This window comes from Scatophagus argus, chromosome 10 (assembly GCF_020382885.2).
Source record: "Scatophagus argus isolate fScaArg1 chromosome 10, fScaArg1.pri, whole genome shotgun sequence".
NCBI lineage: Eukaryota > Metazoa > Chordata > Actinopteri > Scatophagidae > Scatophagus > Scatophagus argus.
In genome coordinates, this window is record NC_058502.1 from 18,385,914 (window position 1) to 18,408,041 (window position 22,128).

The following is a 22,128-nucleotide window of genomic DNA, read 5'->3' on the forward strand; positions in this document are numbered from 1 at the left end:
GACACAACAAAATTTACATTGTCAACTGTAAATACTTTGTTTTTTAATTTAACCCTGGAATGTTATTTACTGGCGAAACAGATAAGACTTTCATAAACCAAAGTGGAGCGACACATTTATTCCCAGAGAACATCCAAGTAGGCATAGAGAAAAACAGGAAGTAATCATTCGATCAGATTGGAGATAAAGCGAAAGTCATCATGTAGCAGAAAGTCATCATGTAGCAACCATGTAAGGTTCAAAAATAGAACGGAGCAGTTTTTCACTCAGTGTCTCACTTTATCTCACAAGGAATGTTGAATGTTTTTCCTCTTCCTGATCTGACCCATAAGACACACAGTTAAAAATGCTACTGTCTCGATTGTAATAATTACATCCAAACAACCTACTCATATCATCCTCTGTCATGAACAAGCATTGTGTAACAACTGCTGTGTACATTCTCCAAATTCCAACATGGTGGGGCATGTTCTCAAGCATGAAACACATTTCTAATGAGGAACAGGCTTTGCCAGGGGCCAAAGAATAAATCAGAGATGTGCTAAGGACACTGTATGCACTGCATATTGTGTCCCTCAAGCTATCTAAAGATATCCACCAGTACAATGTGAAACATCCATGACCAGTGTTGGTGCTGTCCTCCCCCATTCTCTGATGTGAACGCAGCTCAGGTTCAGCCCTCCGGCCCCTCAACTCTCATGGTCTTGGTGAGGGCAGTCTGCTTATTCTTGGTTGTGGATGCAGGCTGGTGGAAGTGGACTACAGCAAGAAGATTGTAAGAGGGTGGCCTGTTGAACAGCTACTGGAATTCCAGTGGGAAGACTCACTCCTTACCCAGTGATGTATCACTTGCTCTCTTTCCAAGAATGGGAGCCAGACACTGACACACTAGTGTGGTCAGATAGTCTGCTGTGGAAAAGAGTGTTTGTCTCTTCAAGGTTAAGGGGAAAAATCTGCCTTGGATTCTGTTACACTATCATCAGTCTGGGATGTTTAATGCATTCCAGGAGTTATTCTGTGATGAAGTGTAACATTAAGTTACATTTACTTTTTTCCCCTCAAACATTTTCCTTCAGAACTGTGTGATGTTTCCATGTCCCAGAGAACATGCCTCAATTTTCTGCAATCAGTTGTGGTTTATTCATGGACGTCACAAGCGTGAAGAGAGGCACAGCGGTGATGAACGAAAGAAATAACATTAATGAGTAAGTGTTGGAAAGTTTTTTTTTCCATTAATAAAATTAAAGAGTGGTGCTCATTAGTCCAAAGGCAGCATGACTGTGGCTGCACTGCATTCTGGGCTTTTGAGGCCATCATTAGTAAAGGTTGGTAAAAATGTCTTGTTTGTGCCCCAGTTCGATTGTTTAAGGCAGTGATTGGTTTTCAGGCCACAGAGGGCCCATGAAACTAACTGTGAACGCAACATTGGTTTTGGTTATGGCAAATTTGTTAGCAAACAGCTATGAAATCACACAAGGAGAAAAATTAGCATGAATTTGGCAATATGGGCTTAGATTTCTGACCCCTGATGGACATATGTTCAACATTTAACCTCTTTTAGCTTTGTTTAGGGCTTTTTCAAATCCTGGGGAAAATATCTGGCTCTTACAGCCACTGAAAATCTTTTTCAGTGTGTCATATGGGGCGACTATAAAAACAACAGGAAACATGAAAACAACTAAAACTTTTTTTTATTGTATCTGCGCTGCAAGAACAAGGAATAATCGTAGTTCATGAAACTGAGTTTTAAAGGACTATTTTTGCTCCTACCTCGGAGTAAATACTCTTCCAGCACAAGAGGAACCTTGAATTACATAATTGTGTGGTGATTGGTATAGACATAAGTGTATGTTGATGAGTCCAACACCAACGCAGTGCTGTCAATTGTCATTTTTTAAAACCTGTGTGAAGTGTTAACAATAGCCTTAAAATATGAAACAAAACACATATGTCCCCCAAACTTTTGCTGTTTCATCATCAAAATCAAATCAAATCATTTCAACATTTCTATTGGCAGTGCAAACAGAAAAAGGGTCTTTGGAGATGTGTATTTCTTGGTGGGCAGTGGTCATTTCCTCTCAGAGAGACCCCACAACTCTTTGGTCTAAAAACAACTGTGTTTAGGGTGCATATTTGCTTTAAAGGTTTAAAATTCCACTTGAAGTCAATGTACCATCCTGCAAATTTGGTTGCACATCAAAAGGCAGTATGGCAATTACAATTAATAAAAGTACAAAAACACTTCCTGAACAGAGTAACTGCCCTATAGGTTGCATTGTTCACAGATGGCAGCATTTTAAATCTGTACTGCTTGCTGTCCTTGCCCTTGAACTCCACCTTTCACCTTATACTGTGTTTGTTCAGTTACTAAAATAGACACAAAAGCTGAGGTGCTACCTCTGGTGTGTGTGGTCTGCTGTAATTTAGGATGGTGAATCGCCTGCACACGCACAAACTCACACACACAAAACATTTTGGGACACAGCCACAAAGCAAGACAGTGTTTAGACTACCCACAATCCCCTCCTCCCCTCCGCTCCAGTGCACATCTCCTGCACTCAGAACACTGGCCAGTGCCCTCAGGATCGGTTTCCTCCCTGTGTGCTGCCTCTACTGCTGGGAACATTGTGAAATGTTTACCGTCAAGATGAAAATGAATGTTCACATGAGGACCTACAGTGAAACCATGCGGCCCTGAAGGACAGGCCTGATAAAAGCTATCAACACATGCTGTCAAGTCTCTATCTTACTATTAACATGTATATCAAACGTGTAAGCTGAATATTCCTCATTGCGATATTTTCAAAAGCTGTGAAAATTATTACATGCCATGGAAACCCCCTGCTGTGTTGTAGGCAGGAATGTTTTTCTTATTGCTGTATCTTCATTGTTTCCCTTTGAAATTAGTTAAACTAACCATTTTGCTGCTTCAGATTTAAACCTAAAAATCAAAGTTCACACGGTGACATTACTCTCTATCCACACAATTTTTTACATGCCTTCAACTTCTGTCTATATTGGCTTTATGATAGTGTTTCATATTCCTCACCTTGCTTGCTTCGCCTGCCCCAGACAGCAAGTGATAATGATGTAGCTTGCTCCATAATGGGTGTGAACACATGTGTTGGAGCAGCTTGAGGAGGAAGGGTGGAGTAGGCTGATGCATCAACTGAGTAAGGTGATAACATGAGATTTTAAGCTAAATCTGTGAGACAAAAGAACATTATCAACAGCTCTTCTCTTATAGCCGCTTGCTACACCTCATGAGTTACAACAGGCAAGAAAAATATGTTGAGAGCTGAATGTGCTTCTTTAAATCCTGTTTTTCTCAGTTGATTTACTCACATAGACAAGGACAAGCTTGTTTACCAGTGGAAGAGTTCAGACTGGACACTTCAATCTGCAGGAAAATCCTCACTTCAAAAGCTTTCCTTGTGTAAAAGAAATGGACCATAGCAGGCCAAGGCAAATTAGTCTAGAACTGGAACAAAAAATGAATGTAACTTCTCCCATAACACAACCCAAAACACACTGTGTGATGAAAAACATAAATAAGATGGCAACCATAATCCTGGTAAGCAGAATGTAATGTGTATTTTTAACAAAATACACCATACAGTTTGGTTGGAGTTTGGTGACGGAATATCTGAGAATACTTTAGGGGAAAAGCACTCATTTCACCTTCAGCAGTGACAATGTTAAGTCTTTCAAAAAAGACAAATTAACTCTGTCAGTTGTAACTCATGGCTTAATGAAAAGCATTCATTAAGGCTGTATAAATTGGTAATATTCCTAATTTAACAAGCGCAGACTTGCTGGCTTATCAAAAAGTGAAACGTGTATGATCATGTGCTAATGATTTACTGACATGTACCTACAGACGTATTAGAAAATCAGTAAAGCTACATTCTCAATGCAGCAAAAAATAAAAGGACACTAAGAGTCTTGTTGGAAGTTACTTTGTGAAAATGTTAATGATTCATTAGTTTGTAGTTTTATAATCTAAGCCGATCTGCTCTGATGAAGCTACCAGGCAGAATGAACTACATTATGACAGACAGCAGTGGTTAGCACTGTCGCCTCACAGCAAGAGGGTTCAAGGTTCAAATCCTTCAATTGGTTTCAATGTGACAATGATTTACTGTTGTACAGGAACATTTGAAACACCCCATACAATTTTTTCTTCTATTTTGTATGTGCAATGTATGGCAAAGATCAGCCCAGCTTGGAAAACTGTGCTGATCTTTCTGACCTTTCAGTGCCATCAGTGTGTGGTTATCATGTAGACTGATGTTTATGATCATAGTAGTTTTTTATTCCTGTTCAAGGTTAATTTTCCCTGGTCTACTTTGGCCTGTGGCCCACAATAATAGTGCGAGTCCACCATAGGTGGATTGTTCAACAGTAATCCATTACATCTGTATTTGTAAAACATAAATGGCTCATCTGTGGATTTTGGTCATTTTCAGTTTTGCAACCCATACTTCTCACTTGTTGATGACTGAGCTGATATATAAAGCACATCATATACAGACTTTATACTGCTGTTAACATTTCATTGAGATTAATATCATGGTTGTTCACATTGTACTCTTTGTCTTCTTGTGTATTGTTAAGATGTGCAAAATGTTATTATTAACATGTTTTGCTTGTTTGTGCTTTGCAAGCAAAGACTTTGAATAGTTGGTGTTATTGCTGCTGTTGTTGCTGTTGTCTTAATTTCCTGTGTTTGTATTGTTCTTGTTGCTGGTAGACTTCTTGACATAACTGTAAGTTAAGAACAGGTGTGTGTATATACAGCTGAATTCTGTCTAGCTGCTTCAGTTTCAGAGTCCTGCTGTTTTTCACGCTGGCTCATTGTCACACTGTCATAGTTTACTGGGTCCCTTATAGAGCCATTGTTAGTGTTGTTAGTAACAACTGTGTTTGTCCTACTATGACAAGTAAAAACAAAAAAAGTCCTATTAGTTTTAGAACATCATATTGATAGTGATGGCAAATAAGGTTCAGTGTACAAACTTGAGTCCTTCCAGATCCCTCAAAACACTGACCCAAGTTACTTGAGTTCTTTGAGTGACTTGTGTCAGTATCACCAATCTACCAGTGAAACCAAACTCCAAACTCAAGTCACGCAAGTCTGAGTCCACATTATAAAGGGCGTAAGCAATATCCCTGGAGCAGAGCATAGCATTATAGAATATTTGCGTCCAACACGACACCAAAAGCTTATGTACAAATAGTTACATGTTACATTGCTACACAGGTGTCATGTCTTTGGAATAAAAAAAGTTGATAGGAGTATTAAACAAATGTAATGTAATATAACATTACTACTGACAACACTTTATTTACTCAAACTTTAAATTGTGCCATTCATTGACCTTATAATCTACTCCATATGCTCTAAGTAGTTGTCTCGTAGTGGAAGCTGTTAGAACAAATAGCAGGAGTTACATGGACCAGCAGTGGTTGCTATCTTATTCCTCATCAGGGGACTCAGGGAACCGATGGAGTTGGGTTAGTTGAGAAATGCTTCCTGCATGGCCAGAAACATAGCCGATCCGGCTCAGATGGATCAGGCTGTAACCGACTGACTTGAATGAGTGTGCAGGACTCACGGTTCCAAACAGATCGGATTCACAGGACTCATGACTGTAACCAAAATTTTATTGGCTCTCAGTTCTAGTCACAAGCCCTGTGGATCCGGCTACTTAGAATGAATGGGATGGATTATGAAGAATAAATGAATGGCACAATTTATAATTTTGTATTTTTATGGGTTGTTAGTAGCAAGTGTAGCCGAGGATTGAACAGATCCGGGTTAATGAAGAAGGGTATTTGTGAATCTCGTTTATTTTTATAAGCCGTGTGAATTAACCGACTGACTCATGGCTCGTACATGTCTACTTGTCAATGGACTGTGGCTGAAAATCACCCAGCTGGCCAACACTGGCACATTTAGAGATGCTGATTAATGTACACTGTCATTGTGAATAAGTAAATTAAATAACTGATTTGACAACTTATACTTCACTTATTGAATTTCCCATGGGGAGGATTACATAGAGTTTCCCTTTAAAGCAGCATCTCTGGAGTTTCCCAGGTTTAATGGTCTTCCTAAATGAAAAGACAGAGTTGTGAGTTTTACTGTACGAACAGATCATGTGCCGGCCATGCGGATGCCACAATGACATCACCCTGAGGCAACATGACAGCACTATGCTAAAAGGGCTCTATTCACAACTGCTGTTTAACTGGTGCTAAATAACGCCTGTGTAACTTAAATAGAGGGTGTCTCAGCAATGTAAGCTGTCCACAAACAGACACAGCCCCTGCATTCATTTTAGTGTGAATTTCCAAAGCATTAAATATGGCTATTTATTGCAGTGGTGCAACCGTCACTTGAAATATAGCAGGAGAGAGAAAGCGGATTAAGGAGAATGAGCTCCCCAGGCCATATTTACCAGGAAGGAGAGCAGAATCTGTGCTGTTTGTAGAGGGATGTGCTGCCTCAAATGCTAGACAATGTGGGATTACTGTTAAGGTACTACCATGGCTTGTGAGGACATGCCCCCCCTTTTTTAACCACACACACATGCACAGTGATTGAAATACAAGCACCCCTCCCCCAACATGTCTCTTCTTTGCCCTTCTGTAATACACTATACAAGCAGAAACATACACACCTCTCCTCTGCTTTTCCCAGCCTCTTTGGGAGGCTAAACTATACAGCAATGTGTGACATCACCTCTGAGCTGCACTGGTTACCAAGGTGATGGGGTATTTTTTTTGCCTCTATACCAGAATAGAACCTCAAATAAATTAATAAATAAATAAAATAAGGATGCACTAGTGAGGCTTGTCTTGTCCTTGACTTAAGGGCATCAGGTTAGAGCCTTTTTGTCTTGAGTCTCTGTCTTGCTCTTGCATTTAAAATCATTATAGGAAAAGAAGTCTATTTTTGCTACAGCTCTACCCATGTGCTGTCCATTAGTCTTCTTGTAAATGTCCTCTACATGTGCTGCAGTGCTGCAGTATTCTGCAGCAATTAATCCATTTATAAATGACTTTTGAGAGGCAAAATGGCAGAGTGTGTATGCATGTATGATAGACAGAAAGGACAGATTTAAACAGAGAGACAGGAAGAGTTCAGTGAAGTGTCTGTTGGCTGCATTTACAGAACAGTTCTTATCAGATTTGGGCAGTCACAAAGTCAGACAGGGTGAGGCAGAAAAGCAGATAAAGGACTGAGGAGTGAACACACACTCAGTGTCATTATCATGGACTGTTTTAGAGAGGAGAGACAGCCAGACATCCCATGCGGCATGAGCCCCCACGAGGCGCTCATTTTTTCAAGCCAGTGCTTGTGATCACTCATCACCGCAGCTCCACCAAGGCGCAGGAAGCAAGGAGGATCCTCAAACACCACAGGGCTGCTTAAAAAATCCCAGCTCTGTGTAGGAGAGGACAGACATGCACAGGTGCTGCTAAAGAGAGAGAGAGAAAGAGAGAGAGAGAGAGAGGGGGGAGGGGGGAGTGTGGGGAGGTGTAGGAGGAGACTTGACTTGCTTCAGAATTGAATAGGAGCCTGAGTGCAATTCCAAAACAGCTGTCCGGCAGACGTCCCAGTCCACAGTAGTGCAGCCTCAAGGCAGAGACAGGAGGCAGAGCAGTGTCAACATGCCACAGGAGCAGCATAGCAGCCACTGAACACACACATACAGACACACACATCAACCTGGGACTGCAGCGTTCACCACCACCAGCGAACCTGGGAAGGATCAAGATCTCCCCATAGGAATATCTGAGGTGAGTGAGAGCGGGAACGTGTTTCATTTCACACTCTGCTTGTACAGTAATCTGAATTACTAGAGAGGACAATGATGATGCAGTTAACATGCTGTCATAGAAGTGTCTAGGTTTCACGTCTGGATCAGACTGGGTTATTGCTTAGTAACAGTGAAACGTGCCAAATGCATGAGAAGTTAAGCTTGTACAAGGGCATTTGTCCAGCAGGCGCTCTCATGTTAAGAGCAACATGATATCCTACCCGTTTTCAAGAGAGACATTTTTAGTCTGGCTACACGCTTAAGGCATGTTCCGCTGAAATGCAGAGCTGGCTTTGCCTCTCTCTCTCTCCAGAGGTGCAGATTTGGAAGTTTTTTGGGGTTTTTTTTTGTTTTGTTTTTTTTTTTTTTTTTACCAGTACACTCAAGGGAACAGATTTTTTCCTCTTTTGCTAGTATATGTTGACATTCCCTTCATGTTTTATATGCTTAGATTCAGTTTCCTCCTCCTCATCTTTGCCAAGGATAACTCTGGCAAGTGCTGGCCATGCTTGCGGGTGGCACAAGGGGAGCGAGAAAGTAAAACAGAACAAATACTCCACCCTGCCATAGTCCTGGCAATGCCACCAGGCCCCCAAAAGTTAGGCCTTTGCCTATAATTGAGGTTTTTTTATGTAACAAACAGCTCAGTTTATTCTGTAAGGCTACCATTACGCTGTGTGGTATGCACATTTGCTTTTTATAACAGCCCCAAACAGAGGGTCTTTCTGCTATTTAAAGGCGTGACAGAAGTCAAGTCCATGGTTACATGTAAAAAGAGTATTTGGAAAGTTCCAACTTCTACTAAGTTTCTTTGAAGATACAGTGACAGGAATCCAAATTCTTCTCCTAAACGCGGCTGATGAAGAGAATACAGCAGAATTGCATGCTATATTTCAACAGCACTGATGTGAAATGTCAGCACAGTAATCCCATCACGCGAGGAATATTTAGGGGATGCACGGCTTCTATTTTGTGACCTATTTTAAAGAATGGTGAAGTCATATAGAGGTCATATTTTGAACAGCTGCTCTCTCTGTATGTCACTCATCACCGGCTTTGGAGCAGTTTTGCTGTAATGTATCATCAAATTGTGGTATTTGTTTAGGCTACAGTAGTGGCACACTTCCTCTAAGAATGTACTGACCTAGTTATATCACACGTGACTTTTAGGTGTGCAGAAATACCCAGACAAATCGCGAGCCGTTAGTTTAATTACCAGATACCATACCCACATTTATCTGCCCTCACACTCAAACTTTCATCACCTCACTCCTTCTGCTGCCCGCCCCAACTAATAACTAACCCTCCAAGCACCAACTGATGTGGCAAAGCTCCGTTTTTAAAGAGACTGGAGTGGCTCCAGATCGCTTCATGCCCAGACAGATAACTCTTGCTGACCCAATGACACAGTGGCTTTATCCTACAGCTCTGATTATGACTGGATGGCTGCTCAGGCAAGCAATTTATAAAGGAAGGTGTCATCAGATCTGCACTTCCCTGGAGGTGTAAATGAAACCCGCGACTGCATTCTGCGAAGGTGGCGCCGCCGTGCTCGAACCAGTCAACACGTGCCATGTCGCCTCTTTTTGGACAAGTTCCAAAAGGAGGGTGCAAATCTGGCCTTGGCTTTGAAATATACAAGAATACACCCACTCAACTGCTACCATCCTGCAGAGAAACAAATGGATTGATGGTTTTAGCATAATGGTCCAGCCCGGGATACTCTGAGCTCTTGTAATTGATTAGATTCCCTTTTGGTCCAACACAAGTTTAATTAACATTGCTATTACTCTTGAGATTCTCTGCATATAATCAGATCAATACTAATATCCCCAAGCTCTTATTAAATTAACCCTCATGCTGGTTATGTAGCAGACCGACATGAGGATATTATTTTCCTTGTACTTTTCTGTTGGCCTCTGGAATTCCAATCATGTTTGTCATATAAGCCAAACTGAGCCACCAGCAGGATGGCCCATGTGAAGGTCAGACCCTCTAGGCTTTCACCGTACCAGCTGATTCTCATGGGCCACAAGTGTTGACCTTGTGTAGGATGCACAGCAGATGTCCCCGCGTGACTTGCAAGAGTTGAATTGCTTTTCTGTTAGAGGATTTCCTATACGTTCTGTCCATACTATTGACTTCAACCAACATTATCATCTATTATAATGCATAGGTTGTGCATTTTCTCATGCCACTGGAGAGCAGAGGACTCACACAGACCAGGCAGATGTTATATATTTCATCAGAGCTGAACAATAATCAATAGGTACTTGTGATAGTGGTTCCACCAGCAGTTCAGCAGTGACCTCCTATTTTTAGGAATGACATTGAAAAACTTAATACAGACATAGATATGTGCACTCTGAGCCCACAGGAAACAGCTTTTGGCGTGGTGGTGCATTTCTTTCACTTCCTATCCAAGCCCTATTTCCCACTGCAATAAGCATCAGCTGTCAAGGTCAGAAAGGATTGAGGAGCAGCAGCGAAAGGGAGAGACGCTTCAAAAAGACTAAACAAGTGGGAGGAAGAGAAATGGAAGAAAAAAAAAGAGCTTGAGCTAAACAAGCAAGGGATTTTGCTGCCCCCCTCCCCTTCATCAAACACTGCAGTACTCCTCATCGCCCTCCCCCTTCACTTTCTCTCCCTCACTATTAGCAAACAAGCACGCTCTCCTTCGCACACATGGCATGCATTCAAAACCTGCTATCTCTCACAAGCACAGTGAGGCACATCGCACATACACTCACACCAGCACTCAAATACACAAGGACCCTCAGAGAGCCGGTGTTGCCATTCAACACACTCACACATGCTCTGCATCCCTCAGTGTTTGTCATAGCTATAAATATAATGCCATACAGTGCTATCTGGGAGACAGGTTTATTTGTCTTATTATAGAGTTTATTGAAGTTGTGGCTCTCACAAGGCAGATAATTCATCAAGCAGGTTCGAAACACAAGAATCCATACTGAAAGTGGATGTCATTGCACTGCTTCTCATCCTGGTATTTGGATTCAAATACACAGCAAGTGTCTGTCTCTTTGGTTCCACACTAATGTGCCTGCTGAATAAACACAGCCTACTTAAAGTGTCTCTGATAAGGCTGATGCACTGTGTCTCTATGGGGTCGGTTGCAGCAGGAATGTGGATGTTTTCCCAGTGAAACCTTTTTATTTTTTTTTTTTTTTGGGTGGACTTGACCGCCCAGGCACTTTTTGTGCAGTGGTGCGCTCTGTCAGACGGTCACTGCTGACAGACCTTTCATAAGTAAATATGTCTATAAATGGGCAAGCTCTCTCCTCACTTGTGCTCTCTCCCACCCCCCATCACACACACACACACGCACACACATACACACACACTGTCAACTCCCTTCCTCTACCAAGTGTTTTTTTTCCTTTCTCCTTGGTTGCTATGTCACTTCAAACGGTCAAACCAATTCTCTTCTTCTTTACTGAGATCATCCTACACTGAGCTGGATGCCAGTGTAGTGACATTCTCGGGTGGGTTTTTAATGGAAAAGCATGAGAGGGCAGCATGCAGTCAGAAGTCTTTTATCAAACACAATACCTGCTTACTAATGTTGAGGTATTGTGCAACCTAGCCGGTATCTCAGCCATTTATTAAACTTGGAGCTGACCCCTTGCCCATCAAATAAATTCACAATCTGCACCACCTTCTTTCTTAAGATTCACTTGCTCTGTAATCCGTTACTCTCTCGCACACAATCCCTAAACCCCCTTACTCCCCTCTCCTCCTCCTCCTCCCCCCAGGGTCCATCTCTTTCTATCTCTGTGCGTGTCTGAGCGGTAGCTTGTTCCTAAAACAGGCTGCCCTGCGCTGATCCTACTAAAGTCCAGCTTTGCTTCTCCTCTCCCAATCTGCAGTCCAGCTGTTCCACATTAGCACATCCAGAGTTGTGGAGGCCAAAAGAGCCTCATGTGTGGAAATGCGAATAGAGCAGCAAGAAGCTTTCGACCCAGGCCTCATCCTCCTTTGCTCTGGCCTAAGCTTGAAAGATGAGGATATTTTTTTTCTTGCAGGATCCACAGTCTATCTGTGGGACTTGTGTTGGTGACCAGATTTCTTTGTCAGGAAGGCAGGACAGGAGTTTTGTACCAGTAGTAGCACTCATCAAAGTAACCTTCAGGAAATTTGTCAGTGCTGAGTTCATGGATTAAAATGCTGACTTATTCTCTATTTGTCTCTGATTTCAGGAAAGTGGTCATTTGAACTTTCTGCACTGTTGGACATCACTAGTCCTGCTTGGAATCCCTTTTCCTGATCGATGCAGCAATTGCTGAAATTATTTTTGGAGTTCTGCATGACCCATGTGTTATTGAGAATGTAATTGGAGCTTCTCCCCTGGGACACTGTAACTTCCACAAGTTATAGAGCGTTTCCGACTTTTCATCCTGCATATCTGACACCGCTTCCTCAGTTACAGCTATGCCAGCAAAAGCACCCATATACTTGAAACCCATCAATAACAAGAAGGGAAAGAAATGTCGCCTCAGAGATATTTTGTCCCCAGACATGATCAGTCCACCACTTGGGGACTTTCGCCACACTATCCATATTGGCAAGGGTGGAGAAAGAGATGCCTTTGGAGACATGTCTTTCCTCCAGGGGAAGTATGAACTCCTGCCTGGGAAGGGAGATGTCCCTCAGTATGGCATCCAAAATGAGTTTCTGAGAGCGAACAGTACTGGTGATGCTTCCTTTGCCGAGACACCCTCCCCAGTGCTCAAGAATGCCATCTCCCTCCCAACCATTGGTGGCTGCCAGGCACTTACCCTTCCCCTGATCTCCTCCACTGTGCTCTCCATGCCCCCAGAGCCACTGGAGGGAATCATTGGGCCTACAGCTCCCATGAAACCTGACAGCGCAGAGGAGGTAGAGATCCTGCAGATGGATGCTCTATTGCGCTCCATGGACGTGTTCGGCAGTGAGCCTTTGTCTTCCTCTGTGGGTATCCAGTCGAAGCCAGACGTCCTCCTGGGTCTGCTAGAAAACACGGATAAGTCGACCTTTAAGTCAATTGCCAAAGCTAACAAAATAAACAAGAGTGAAACCAGGTTTGACAAACCAACATCATATTTTATCAATAGTCACAGCAACAGCAGCTTCAAAGCTAATGGAAGTCTGAACAGCAACACAAGCAACGACAGCTTTGACAGCTTTAGCGGTAAAGGAGACTTCCAGAACAAGATCTGCAATGACAGCAGGAATCTCAATGGCAATGGCAACTGCAATGGTTATGGACACTTTGACAATAAGCTTACCACAAGCTTCAAGCAGGAGCTCTCAAAGTTTAATGGAGAGTGGGTGGACAGGGACAGTGGGGTGGAGGAGGGCCGCATCTGTGATTTTGAGTTTGATTTTTCCAAGGAAAAGAGCGCATCACAGGATTCCCTCACCCAGATCACAGGGTCATTCCTCTCCCTTGAACTTGATCTTGGCCCATCCATCCTGGACGATGTGCTCAACATAATGGATAAACCCGCAGCAAAGAGCAGGCCTTGAGCTGCACTGAGACCCCAAGAGAAAGGGAATTATTAAACTACAGCCATGAGGAGAGAAAGACTCAAAAAACAATCAAAATGGTGTCTGGATATATCATTGAGATGAAAATGAGCTACAATAGACAGAGCTGCTTATGTTTTTATTGTCAAAACATATAACTATTCTAGCTTCTATGGAGTGTTTCTTGTTTTGTTGTTTGCCATACCAGCATGTTTAAGATGCATGTACTATTGAGTTACAGCTAAAACACAGCCATTGTGCCTGTCTGTAAAAATGATACATGATAGATTTGCATTCTTACATTGACCTCCACAGTATATACGTGATAACTTTGAGTTCATTTGCTTTTTCTTTTCTTTCTTTTTTTTTTTTTTTTTTTACACAGTCTTGAACATATTGCATTTTGTGACTTTAAGTGTGTTTAACAAGTCTTTTTTTTGTCACAAATAATTTGTCACATAACTATTTCAAACAACAGAACACTATGCATATTTGTGTTTTAAAAGTTTTAACACAAATAAATTGATTTTGTCTTTTTCTGGCTAATTTCTTGCAGGTAGAGAGTGCAAACACCAGAGCTGAGAGTTAATTCCAAAAATACCCAAACAAGATAACTCAAGAGAGGCTGAAAATCAGAATACTGTAAAAGGGAGACAAGAAAGATACCATAGAGAGAAAGAGCTACCGATTGACAGAAAGAAGGATAGAAAGGATTTATTTTCTTGTCTCTGACATTCCTTACATTCTGCCTCCCTGCCCTGCAGTGGGAGCACCGGTGGGCCTTCATCTGCCCAACCAGGCGCCTGCTCCATTTGTTTGCGTGTGGACAGGACAGGCAGAGGAGGGGTCTGAAATTCCCTGCATTCCAGCCACAGAGCACAAGTGTCCACGACCAGACATAAATCAGCTGTTTCAAGTGGGGAGGGAGGGCTTCGGTCTTTGAGCCACACTACAGTCAGCCAGAATGTATAGGGAGATAAGGTTATAAAACATGCGCTTACAGCCCTCAGGCAAACTTTGCTCGGCACTGAACAATAAATGAGTGCTCTCCCTCTGTCAAAAATAAAGATATGTTGACCCAGCATTGCTGAAGCAACAGTCTGAAAGCTGAAAGCAGGACAGCTGTGACTACCCTCACATGTAGCCCCTTGAATTTAACTACCCCTCAGCAGTGGCCTCCTTGCCCTGATCCTCAGTCCCTGTGCACTTCAGTGTAGACACATGAAGGGTAAGTCATAACAAGAGGGCTTATGGTAGGCTTCCCCCGAACGCCCACGTGCCACTGTGTCATGCTTGTTTATACAAAACAACATCAACTCCATCACTACCTGAGTCAAATGCACTTGTGTTAGTAAGCTATTTTCACACACAAATAATTGTATGGGTTCAATTTCACTTTTGTAATTGAGCGGGTCAATGTGGCAAACCCCTCAAAGGCCTTAAAATGTCCGAGAACAAATGTCATGCTGAGGCGCCTGGAGCAGCCATAACACCAGATGTTAGAGGAGACATGATCACTTCCCCACACAAGACAACCCATGCCATGGAAAATTCCAGTATTAGTCCTGAAGAATTTGCATATGCTGAACTGAAGCAAACAAACACTCAACAAGTTTGAGTAATTAAAACCTTTGCTGTCAAGGTAATTACTATGCTTATATTTTCAATGGCACATCATTGACTTGATGATTGGCTTCCTTTTGACTGACATGGACCCCAAGCAAACTCCCTTTAGTTTGTAAAAGAATTTGCAAATACAGCACTAGTGTGTTGTGTAGCACATTAAAGGTATTTCTGTAGCGATGCCAAAGCCGTCGGACACAAAATACCAGGAAATACCAATCCAATACAAATACTCAACATATGGTACACCCTGAACACTGAGTGAGTTCAGCACTCTACGTGAAATACTTTTTGTGTGTGTGAGTGACCAATGTTCTCATTTTATGGAGGTATGTCTTATGCAAGATTGATGTTACTATTATTTCAAGCCTAGACAACAAATCACTGCATCAGTATTTGATTTGCACAACTTCAACAGTGCGTTGACTACCAGCAGACACAGTATGTTCTGTCTTGTTTCTGGTTTAAGTCTTCTCTGAGAGCCTAAGGGCAGACGAGAAAATACCAGAGATAGGGAGAAGAAATAGTCCTGTTGGACTGCTTCTCATTACCATGGGGCCAAGGTGGAAGTTTGACCAAAGGAGACCTTCAGTTCAACTGCCTCTGATATTTCATACCATACAGCAACACAATCAAAGCAACTCACTGTGACACCCACAGGCACACAGGCAGAACAATATTCCACTTGTTTTACAAGCAAGTCACATCTTATCTTAGCTTGACTGCATGTTTTTCAGCTTGTTTTATTCTCCATTAAACTAAACTTACTGAAAAATAAATGTTACCTTTGTGCAACCAAAGTGGTGTTACTGAAAACAGGGGTGTGACTACCAAATTGGGGATATTATCTGAGAGAGGGAGGCGACATGGGTGTTGCCACTACCTGCTTCCTTGTAATTTCCCAACAAGTTGCTTTCTTAACAAAACCAGAAAAAGCCTAATTGTTAAATTCTATCTCTTTGGCTTTTATGGAGTGGTTTGGTAGAAGGGTGAAAAAAGGAACAAACAACCTTTTCAGTATGGTCGCATATGCTTGCATATGATCGCCAGAAAATATATGTTTAAGACATATACTGAGGCAATTTCAAAATCATAAAATATAAAAAAGGCAAAAAGTCACAAAAATACTATTTGTCCTTACATTTTGAGGTAAACGATTCAAGAACATTTCACGAACAGCAGATCAGTGATCCAGGAGATCCAGCTCCTCACTTTCCTGCGCGAAGGTGAAGCTGTCAGTTCGCAGATGAATAAGCTTTGGCCCAGAGGCCACTGGTGCCAAAGAAAGCACAGCTCAGACCCAGCAAAATTTTCCACCCAACTTCCACAACAGAGCTGCATAATGTGCACACTGTCTTTCACATAGAGGTGTCAGTGAAGGAGCCCTTCATAGGTGGACTTGAGCTGTGTCAGGCGGATGAGAGAGGAAACTTTAATAAGATGTTTCCCTGCTCGCTGGTCCTAGATGGAGACAGCAGAGACGTGAGTAGCAGGATAAAGCTCCTCTTGTCTTCACCTGCTTTAAATGTACCACAAAATGAGCCCAAATACAAATACAGTACTTTCCATCTTGCCAACAGACTGAGCAAGAGGAAATATCTGAGGTATGAGAACAGCTTAGAAATATTATTGTTAAATATTTCTCTTGCTTGCTGGAGAGATATCATTCATTGTTGATACATACTGCACATGGTCCAAAATTGAATGCCATGACTATGATAATCAGGGCCTCAGTAGTAGACGTTCCTTGGGAACATTTACTTTGGGATGCTGAGCATGGAGCTTGGAATCAAGTGTTTCACTGATCTGCTGATTTAGCAGTGTAGGGCTGCAGCTCCCTTTCAAAAGACAACAACCAGAGAGAGCTGAGAGAACTTATTCTCAGGGGTGAATAAAATGAGCCTGAGTAGGGGTTGATGCAGTGCAGATATGACACACTCACATGCAGTTGTTCTGGCAGGCAACAGATACCCTAGACTCACTGCACTGTTGACTGCTGTTTGCCTGACAGTAACCATAGAGAGTTGAGTTTGTGTCTTCAGCACGTGAGGGCTGAGCTGAAAGGAAGGCAGAGACAGGACAAGTTAAACAGAGCAGTGTCACCCCAGAATACTTCTGTGACAAAACCCAGGCTCGGTTAATCGTGGCGCCACTGTATGTAGAGCAAAACAAGAGCTACTGTACGCCTAATCGTGTACTTCAATATCATGATTTTGGGCTTATTTGCTCAGGGCAGAATGCAGCACAATACCTGGGCTTGTCTTAGTCTTTAAGTGGCTACCATTCAAAAAGTTTTCATACACATGGAAATAGTATCATTATAGCATTAAGTATCACAGACAAAGAAAGGTTTGTCCTCAGTATATCACTTCACAGTACCAAAGTTAAAACAGCGATTTTATGTATCTGTGAGTAGTTTCACTGTACAGATCACAAACAAACAACCTACAGGCCATATGTTTGCCGCAAAAGCTTCCCCAGTGGTTCACAGATTAATAAAGAATTAAGAAAATGTGTACATCTAATGTTTTTCACTATAGTGGAGAAATTAAAAGTATATATATATAGATATACACACATATAAACATAAGTACGCAGAAAGCAAGAAACAGCTAATGTGGAGATAAGCCACATTAGCTGTCTGTAACTTTACTACTGATAATATTTGACTGAAATTTCATACATATGAACTAGCATCAAAAACTCAACAGGATATTATTGAAGGCACTAATAGTGAAAAGTAAGTAAGCCCTCTAAAGTAAAGTATGAACATTTTTTTTCAAATCAGGATATGGGAAACTCCCTGAACTGGTGCTACGAGCTTTTAATTAGTCTCAAAACCCATACACCTAAAAAGCAACTTGGCACTAGTATGTAACAACATATTGTCTGTTTTGTTGTAAAAATACATTTTAGCATTTTCTATTATCTTCTTTTGTAGCCACAATTGCAACAGTGCATGGATTCACTTTAAATCTAGTTCTATGTGTTAAAATGTTTTTAAAAACCTTTAAAAATGAACAGCAAGAAAACAAAGAAATAAACACAAATCTTAATGAAACTCATGAAGTTTAGCAGCACGCTATATTTATCCACTGACGCAGATACACAAGTGACTTTGTGTCACAACTGTGCTTTATTACAATGAGTCATTGAAAACAGACTATTGTCGGGTGCTACAGTGCAGTGTGTCTTCCAGACAGACGTTAGATAATTATATCAGTGTATGAGGTTCAGCCTGCAGTCAGTGACTTTCACTCTTTTCCTGTCAGCTGTATGATAAACAGTGCAAGGGTGCTCTGAGACACTGGGTTTAGCACCAAAGTCTCTGCTTTCCATTTAATCGGCTTAAATTATAATAACCCCCACACTGCAAACAATTCATGAATTATTCATATTTTATTCATATTTATGCTAGCCTGGGAAGAATGGGACCGTGATTGAGGCCAGTATATGGGACAGTGATGTACGTTCTCTGCATCTGAGCTCTCCTTCTAAGGCAGCACAAGAGAATGAAACCAAAGGCAGTGATCATGTGAGTCTTTCTAAGATCACCCTTGTCTATATTTTGTCTCTTTTCAAATGGCATGCCCCCAACCCAGGACAGCAACTACCCATCTGGGATCTTTTCTTGGGCCAGCAACCTATATTCAACCACAGGAGGTATTTATACATTTGCTCTTTGCTATATTTCCTCAGGCAACCCTCTGTGAATTCCTTCAATGCTATGCAGAGGGAATGAAGTGGGTGGGAAATGCGCTCAGGGGGTACCTCTCCTTATAGATGTGGGTGACATCACTTACCATCTTTTCCCCTTGCAGGTCAACAACATCTTGGTCGTCCTAATGAAATTACTGTGCTCAGTCATATTCTGGGAACTGGTAATGAGGCCAGGTCACTGAGTTGCTCAGGCAGTGGTGTTTATTGGCAAATACATGCCACATCCCAGAACATATCATGATCTTATGAGGGTTCACACATGTTTAGCTCCACTGCTGGTCTTGTAGCCACACCAATGAAACAGACTAAATCTGCAGCATTTGAGGATGTTTGTCAGCAAGAGAAACCAAATCAGACCATGCATAACTTAAAAGGAACTGAACTAAATGTATCAGCTTTATACTTTTTAATTTTTTATTTTTAATGTAACTGTCAGTTCTTTTCTTTATGAGAAAGATATCTTCACTGTCAGAAATTCTTCTTATCTCTGACTCAGAATTATAGCTAGGAAGCTGACATTTTATCTGAGTAGACTCAGTTACTCATGTTATAATTATGATCTAAATGATATGATGTCAGGGCATAATTACAGAGTTGGAGCCCGGACATAATTGGTCTAGCTAGCATAAAAACAACTTGTTCTCGCAAAAGTTCCAAATATGTAAATCAGCTATATGCGATGTTAAGAGAATTCACACACTTTAACTTAAAAAAAGAAAGAAAAAAAAATCAGTTTATGCATCTATCCAATAAACTTATCCAGCTTTAATGCATGTTGTAGATACAGCTGACAGGTTGCAGGTGTCTGTGCAGGCTACAATAGTACATTGCTTCTAACTGTTTTTGCTAAGATACATTACAACCCCCACCCCACCACCCCACCCAAACAAAAAAACCATCCACTTCAGATCCAGGCTGAACCTGGATCTGAAGTGAGTGCCTATTCAGTCCAATAAGAATTGCACACCTGGTACATATGCTAAAAAAAAAAGCTCTTCAGGGCTTTGGAAAAGTTTTGCAAAGATTAAATCCTTGTGACTCAAAAATATACAATGCAAAGAGTAAAAATTGAGCCTAGCTGGAGGTGACCCGGCAACAGTTTTACAGATGTCTTTTTTACAGTGGTGGTCTGTTAGAAAAATGTTCTTTGGGTCACAGGAAATTTTTGTTGCAGTAAAAATTGGCAGCAGGGCAGAGCAATGGTGTCATATCCAGCTCACCGTAAAGACTAGAAATGAAAAACACCTAGCCTGTCTCTGTAACAAAATCTTCCTTCCAGCAACATGTAAATTAGAAAGCAACAGAAGTGCTCCTGGGTATTTCTTTTTAAACTTTGGGCAGATCTTGTTGCTAGTTCTTTCTCCCTTTCCAATCTTTATGCTTAGCTAAGCTAAGCTGTTCACTGTAGCTTCATATTTGGAATACAGTATCAATCTTATTATTTAACACTCTGAGAGAAGGAAAATTTATTTCAAAATATGTGTTGAGCTTTGAAATGTTGTTTTGAAAGCTACATCCTTCAGCTGCTGCACAGACAACGTGATGAGCATTATGTAGTCTGTTTATCTCTCAAAAAACCTTTGTAAAGGTTACAACTCTCAAAAAGCAAATCTTCCCACATTGCTAGAAAACTATCTTGGCTTTAGAAAGTCAGCCTCCTGTTTATTATCAGCGGATTTGGTCTCATGTTGAATCCCTGACTGTCTTGCATCTGCAGGAGGGATGACTCACTACTTACCTAAGACCATCAGTACTGACCATATATATACTCATGTTTTATTTGAGTGTATTAAGATTATAATGTAAGTTCCACCAGTATGGGCTTACACAGCTATAGAAAGTACGGTAACTGAAAGTACTGAGCTTTCAGGTAAGAGAACTACATTCCTGTCGTTATGGCCTACAGCCTTCAGGATTCTGCCTTTTAAGGTAAGACCCCATTCTGTTTCTCCTTATCCCCATGTAAGCTTGATCCCTCTGCCTCCCGGGGGCTCACTGGGTGCCCCAGAGTCTACTTTTATAAGTTGCCACCAGCCAGTCATGCGATCACATCTGCAGGAAATTTCCAAGCAGGTTCCTTTCCTAGGACCGTAAAAAGAAACAGCAGCTGGTGGCCATTCATTTTACTCTTTGTTTGGAGGAGCTTTTACACTTCAGGTTTGCTCAGTTGAATTACGACCATCAGTAAAGTAGAACAACACGCAGTTTAAGGAGATAGAGAGCAAAACACAACATTTCCAATTCTAGAAAATGGGGAAGGGTTATGAATGAGTGTTGGTGACATTCTCATAATGCTGTGACCTCTGGCCTGTTCTCAAGAACTGCATTGTGCTTCCACCTGAAACACACACAGCTATGCCTGCAAAATTCATCTCATTTCCATTTGACACCATGGGGAGTAAAGCAATATAACAGCTTATACTTCAGCCTCTTTCACTGGATTGTCAATCATCTGTGAGGACTGAGGAGCCTACTGAGGCTCTCTTCATAAGCCTTGTCAACATAAAGACTGTCTTGGACAGACTCCTGGTATGCATCAGGATCAACGTTAAATGGCTACCAAGAGTTTTAACAACCATTCCTATTGAACAATACAATGGGAGTCAATGTCTTGATCCCCAAGGATGACTCAATAACTCAAAGCAGTATGTCATGTTTTCTTCCAATATTTTCCTGTAAAAATATACCTGTAAATCTCTTCTCCATAGGTCCAAGTCAAGTTATCAATTCTTCATTAATCTGACAGGAAAAAAAAACAGTGACTCAAGTGAGCCCTCTATCTACAAGTTGTGCCAAAACCCTGAATTACACACTATGAAGAATATTATTTTTGAACTTTCGCTTTCCCCAGTTTCTCAGATTTCCTTTGCTGATGCCTTGAATTCTACATTGTTGCACAACAAACTCATCAATCCCACTCATCAACTGTTACATAACTGACCTTTCCCAGGAATCACAGGTCACAGGGTCTTCTTCTTGCAAGAGGGTAAAAAACAGCAATGAAGTCTCCCAGATGCAAAGTTCATCTTTCAGCTGTCAGTGAGTTTGAAGATCATGGCATCTTGTGGGGAATACCCACAAGCAAAGACAAATCACTGAGGCCAAACTTAAGGTCCTCGGAGGTCTTGTGTGTCCATGGCCTTTGAGGGCTGCTCTGCTGTTCAGGTTGTAAAATATGTCAAATTGATGAATTATAGATGGTTAATCAGATAAGGAACCAACACAGAGAAGCAAGGCTAAATGGTGCTAAGACATGAGTTCTTCCACTTCCACAAAGTTGGAAACACAAAGATGCAACAAACCATCAGGACACAGTTAACACAGAAACTGGCCAGGTTTCCATCCAAATGTAGAATGTGTGTCAGAAAATGCAACTAAACACGTGTTTCATTGACTGAAAGGACAGACTGTATGAGTTAAAAATACA

The 22,128-nt window shown here is 41.5% G+C and overlaps 1 protein-coding gene across 1 annotated transcript; it reads left to right on the top strand.

Moving 5' to 3' along the window:
• Positions 1–7,280: 7,280 nt before the first annotated feature.
• Positions 7,281–13,894, top strand: cdc42ep3 (CDC42 effector protein (Rho GTPase binding) 3). Its single transcript, XM_046402723.1, has 2 exons — positions 7,281–7,809; positions 12,050–13,894. The coding sequence occupies exon 2, from the start codon at positions 12,282–12,284 to the stop codon at positions 13,356–13,358; it is 1,077 nt and encodes a 358-aa protein (XP_046258679.1). The 5' UTR covers positions 7,281–7,809; positions 12,050–12,281; the 3' UTR covers positions 13,359–13,894.
• The last annotated feature ends 8,234 nt before the right edge of the window (positions 13,895–22,128 follow it).

What these genes read in the sequence shown, in the direction of transcription:
- cdc42ep3 (XM_046402723.1), top strand. Translation starts at nt 12,282, where the DNA reads ATGCCAGCAAAAGCACCCATATACTTGAAACCCATCAATAACAAGAAG.